General features: G+C 45.8%; 2 protein-coding genes across 3 annotated transcripts in view; one reads left to right on the top strand and one right to left on the bottom strand.

Moving 5' to 3' along the window:
- LOC103368111 (probable ATP-dependent RNA helicase DDX17) overlaps positions 1–3939 on the top strand; it is a 17522-nt gene extending 13583 nt beyond the window's left edge. Inside the window, exon 13 of the mRNA XM_008296365.1 lies at positions 2688–3939. Coding sequence (XP_008294587.1) covers positions 2688–3175 — 488 coding nt within the window. The 3' untranslated portion in view covers positions 3176–3939. The remainder of the gene's footprint in view (positions 1–2687) is intronic.
- Positions 785–5451, bottom strand: part of LOC103368112 (ADP-ribosylation factor-binding protein GGA1) — a 16119-nt gene continuing 11452 nt past the window's right edge. For both annotated transcript variants that reach the window (XM_008296367.1, XM_008296368.1), the window contains exons 14-16: positions 1719–1948; positions 1018–1187; positions 785–928 (exon numbers count right to left, since the gene is read on the bottom strand). In XM_008296367.1, coding sequence (XP_008294589.1) covers positions 785–928; positions 1018–1187; positions 1719–1948 — 544 coding nt within the window. The remainder of the gene's footprint in view (positions 929–1017; positions 1188–1718; positions 1949–5451) is intronic.

The following is a 5451-nucleotide window of genomic DNA, read 5'->3' as shown; positions in this document are numbered from 1 at the left end:
ACCATAGCCCCAATGGGAAATATTGTAGGGGGCGCCGTTGAGCTTTGTTGCATTTTACAACTTGGCCCAGCCTGACTTTTTTATTCATCCTGACCTGCTCTATATGTCTACAAAATTGCGTAGCTCTAGGCCAAATGTGCTTTTGACAATTTAGAAGGTGGCGCTGTGGAGCAATTTTTCTATTGAGGTGTGTATTGTTCTTCCACATTCTAAAATTTTTCAGCGGGTCTGATGTGCATGGCAATTTTGGTGAGTTTTCGAGTATGTTTAGGGCCTCAAAAACGCGTGTCTTTGGCACGAATAATAATAATAATCCGAGCAGTTCCAATAGGGTCTTCGCACCCTTTTGGGTGCTCGGACCCTAATTAACCTCAGCATGTTTGTGGACTGTGGGAGGAAGCCGGAGAACCCGGAGAGAACCCACGCTGCACAGGGAGAACATGGAGACTCCACGCAGAAAGATCCCGGGTGTTCTCATCGGGACACTAACCGGCGACCTTCTAGCTGCGAGGTGACGGTGCTAACCACTGAGCCACCTTGCAGCCCACGTCTAACTTGATAATTTTCTAAATGAGTTTATGGTCTTACTTTATAATTTCAAGACTTTTTGTAAATTATGCTCCCATTTAGAGTAAAATAGACAAAGCGAGGTATGTTTTAGGGCAACGACATCAACATCTTTGGATTCTTCAGTCAGATCCACCACTTGCCAATGACGTCCAATTACAAAAGATCAGGATGACAACGACCACCGGTAACACAACATCCATCTATTATACACAGTCTACAGTCCAGGCACTAATAAATCTGGACCTACCTTGTCTGGGTTCGCGAGCAGCAGAATCTGTGTGACAGCAGCAGGGGGGAGGATGGGGTTGAACGCTGGGAGCTCCGTCCCCGATGGGGGCTGCAGCTTCACCGCCATAGACTGCAGTTGATAAACAAAAACAACAACCTTTGTTTAGCGAGACGGTAAATCGGCGGCGGCGGATCTCATTTGCTCTGTCTGATGCCGACCTTTGGAGCGGTGGTCTGGAAGTTTATGTTGGTGACGGGGATGGGGGCCGAGGACAGCATGGAGATGATCACCACCAGCACGTCCGGCCGGCACGGAGGCGAGTCCCGGGCGAAGTGGAAGAGAACCCGCAGACTGTGTCCGTCGAACACAGTCACGGGCAACAAACTACCTGGAGAGGGAAAGGAAGGACGAAGCGTTGGATAAGTCTGTCCACTGTGTAGCCACCAGTCCAACACAACATATCACAGAAACAAATACAGACAAAAAATAGAGAACTATCACATCAGACGTAGCATCTGGGACACCTGGAGGCTTTTCATATGATCTGCCTGATTCTTTAAGCAGCAGAAGACACTCATAACACTAGAGCTGCAACAGTTACTCCTTTTTTTTTGTCTACTTAAAATAATCAAGAACTATTTTGATAATCAATCAGTTTAAAGCACCAATTTTCCAACTGCAGTTTCGTATATATGAATGTTTTCTGGTTTCTTTCCTCCTCTATGACAGTAAATGGAACATATTTGGTTTGTGGATAAAACATTTTGGGAAACACTGGTCGATATTTACAGACCAAACAACTAATCAAGAAGATAATACACAGATTAATCAATACAAATGCTCATCTTTCTGCTTTTTCTTTGATAAACCTGCACTTCCAGGTGGGCAAAAGTAAAACACCATGACTCCCGTTACTTACTGGGCTTAATGGATTCTAGCGGTACAAAAACATCGGTCAGGGTCACTTCTGCAGGAGGAGTCTCCGGGCGAGCAGGAGGCATATCCAGCAGCGTAGCTCCAGGGCCGGGCTGAGAGCTGGGGACGGCTGCAGGATGTTCAGGGGCGAAAGCTGGAATGGGGTTTGGGGTAATGTTGGCTCCGGACTTGCTCTGGAGATCTCTCAGAGTCGGCTTAGACTGCTGCTTGTCCCTGAAAGCAGGAAAATGAAGAAAAACTTTGTGTTCTTGGTTTTTCTTTTTTTCTTTTTTTGCTTTACAGCCAAAAATGGAAAAAACTTAAGATGAATTTCATGTATGCTCTGTTAACAACACTGAAAAGATCTCGTGTTAGCTTGTATTTTTGAGCAGGTATATATGTCAACCACTCACAATCGTTTAAAGAAACGAAAAAAAAATTGCTTTTCACAACTCTTGTAGATTAAACTGGACTTGCTTGAGTTCCTTGAGGACGTTCCACCTCTCATCCAAGAGGCTTCATCAGCTCTGACTGACTAGTTGGGAGTTCCAGATACTGATATCCTGAAGGAGCTGTTAACACCTGAGTTTGTTTTCAGATGGGGGTGTATTGCCTCTTCCCCCCGTTATGCGAGTCGTTAGTACTTTTAACGGTTTGAGGGATGAAAGAAGCCATCTGTGTCAAACTGGAAAGACCATGCCTCAACAGAGGTGGAGGTCTGAGGCATCACCTCTCACCTGTTTACAAGATGAACCCACATCCACACCTAGCCTCAAAAGACCTTAAGGAACCCCAGTGTGTCAGGGGGAGCACTAACGACTCACATAACGAGGGGGAGGAGCAACAAACCTCCAATTAAAACTGAAACTCAGGTGTTAACAGCTCCTTCAGGATATCAGTATCTGGAACTCCCAACTAGTCAGTCAGAGCNTTGGATGACATTTGTTCGTCTGTCCCCTCTTTTCATTTCCAGGTGGCCGATCCCGTTTCCGTGGCAACTCTAATTCCAATAATCCCAACTTGATGTACCAGGACGAGTGCGACAGGCGAATGCGTTCTGTGGGCGGCAGCTCCAAGGACAGCCGTGGCAGCAGCAACTACGGCCGAGACGGCCGCGGAGGGAACAGCCGGGACGGCGACCGCTCCTCGTCCTCCTCCTCCTCTTACAAAGATCGCAGCAGCCGGGACGGAGGACGCAGCTACGGCTCCAGCTCCAACTCCTACGACCAGTATCAGAACAACAGCAGCAGCAGCAGCAGCAGCAGCAGCCAGTACAGCTCCTCCAGGGGCAGCTCCGGGTCGGGGGGCAGCGGGGCGGGACCAGCCCCGCCCCCGTCATCCGGCCCCCAGCCTCTCATGGCCCAGCAGTTCAGCCCTCCCCAGCCCATGATGGGCCTGATGGGGCACTCGCCATTCCAGTTCGCTGCTCCCCCACCACCTTCCCTATCAGGCAGGAAGTGAATCGGTCCGTGCATCACTGTCTCACAGCACAACACACACAGTTCACAGAACGGGTCAGAGACGCGTTGGTTCTGCAACTTATTTCTGATTTCAACATTCCAATTGTTAACTTGCTCGGGTCGCCTCACATCAGCGCGCTTCGTTTCTCCAAAACACTTTAGTTTGTTGATGAAGTAGTCGACCTTCTGTGCTTTCGACTGTCTTTAAAGTCAAGTTAATCTGCAGTTATTTAGTTTCACGGGAGCTCGCTTGTGTCATTTTGTCTTGGAGAAAAAAAAACCCTTTTTTGTACAGACATGCCTTTGTATTGTGAGCCTCTCTCTGTGAGCTGCTACAGAGGATTTCTAGAGTATCAGGTTTTCCCTTTAGGTGTATCCAAGGTAGGTGCTGACGTTAATTCTTGTACGTAAGCCTGTTTGTGTTGAGCTATATCTTTATTTTTGTGTTTGTTATCCTGACGTATCTTGAGCAAAAACAATAGTTTAACACATTTTCTATGAGCTTCAGCTTCGTTTCTCTGTGTAGATATGACTTTAGGCCTTACAGACTTGTGTATTCACGGCAAGTCCCGTGCATGTAAATGAGCTTTTCCTTCTGATTTGTAAGTTTGTATGAACTAACGAGCCTCCTTAGACCCACCGTAGTTGTTTAGTTGCTCACCAGTTTGGTCCCGTCTGTGCAGCAGTGAGGACTGACATTTCCTAGCTAACAGTAAGTCCCTTTTTACAGTTTGTTTTTCATGTTTAATAAAGCTCTTCGATGTACTCTTGTGTCTTCTTTTAACCTTCGATACTCAACTTGGTGAGAACTTATATTTTCACTACAAATTAACATTCCTTTAGATCACCAAGAAAAAAAAACTTTATTACCCATTTGGAATATTTCACCAGTGTTATGCTCTTGCACACTGCACAAGTCAAATGTACATAACAGAACCGCCATCGCTGGCCTTTACAAAGCAGTCTTACTGGAAAGTAGTGCAGTGGAATGTGATCGAGAGCCTGTGGAGGAGGAGGAGGAGGAGGAGGAGGAAGTGTTCAGCGCAGCGGTCATGCATCATCGCAGGTTGTAGAAACAGGTTGAACAGACGGACGCTGCGCTCAGAGCACACAAGTGCAGCTCAGTTTGCATATAGTCAAGTTTTTGATAATCAGTTTTACCCAATAACGGTTACACAGGAACGTAAACCTCAAGCTAAAGAATCCTGTCAAAATGTAACTTATACTGTGTTAAAGATGGTGTGAAGCCGATCTATAGCCCGGACCTACATGTAACAGATGAGAAAACGAATCCATTCAAAAGCACTAAACTTTAAATAATGTTAGAACTGCAAAATAGGCACATATGGCAGAAAATACACAGCTCTGATGTTACAGGAAATGTTCTTTACACACGATGGGAGGGAAACAGTACTATCAAAACAATCATTCTCTGTGCAATCAGAAAGCTACACTCAGTCATCAGACAGAAACAATAATAAATCACAAAAAGTTGATTAAGTATAGGCTTGTTTCGCAAACTAAGATTAACTATGTGATGCTGGATTGTGCTGGATTTCGCAAGCATTTCGTCCCAGAGCATGCTGAGGTGGAGGTAAACCGATAACTGATATGAACTGACTGCCCTAAGACGGGGGAACAAAAATTAAGCACACCAAATGAGCTAATATGCACACATGTTGTAGTTTTCTTCCTTTAGTAGCACTGTCTGTTAAAAATGAGATGACAAAACCGCAACGACTTCGGGGGGAAGCAGCTGCAGGTTTGTTTCAATGCAGCCACATACAGCAGACTACACCTAGACACACGACTCGTTTAGAGCAAAGCATACACACATTACACTGACTGAGCATGAGTGTAATCCAGGGAAAACAATCAATACCAATCAATTGAGAAAGTACAACGTGATCGCAAAAGGAAAAACGGGTTTATGCCGAGTGTTGAGCTGGAGAGTTGGTAGAAAGGAGGCAGAGTCTGTCGGGTTGTGGTTGTGTTTGAATGCTATAGGTCCCCCCACTTCTCCGGAGGAGGAAACTGTTCTAGACTGCCGCTCTCGCTGTGCTCCTGCTCTCCCATGGTGAAGGTTAGCGTGTACTGCAGCTGCACTTTCTCCTGAAGGACACACAGACGAAGGACAGGAGAGATTAAACTTCTATATGCATATATACTTTCCAGTAATGTAACTCAGAAATGTTGACTACACAGTGTGGATCCCCAGCATTTAGAAACTGCTGGACACTAACTTTTATACGTTGGGCAATTTGCATAATTAGCATA

The sequence above is a fragment of the Stegastes partitus genome, unplaced genomic scaffold (assembly GCF_000690725.1).
Source record: "Stegastes partitus isolate 25-593 unplaced genomic scaffold, Stegastes_partitus-1.0.2 Scaffold1124, whole genome shotgun sequence".
In the NCBI taxonomy this organism is placed as follows: Eukaryota; Metazoa; Chordata; class Actinopteri; family Pomacentridae; genus Stegastes; species Stegastes partitus.
Note: the sequence above shows the minus strand (reverse complement) of the source record. Positions and strands in the feature narration are given on the sequence as shown.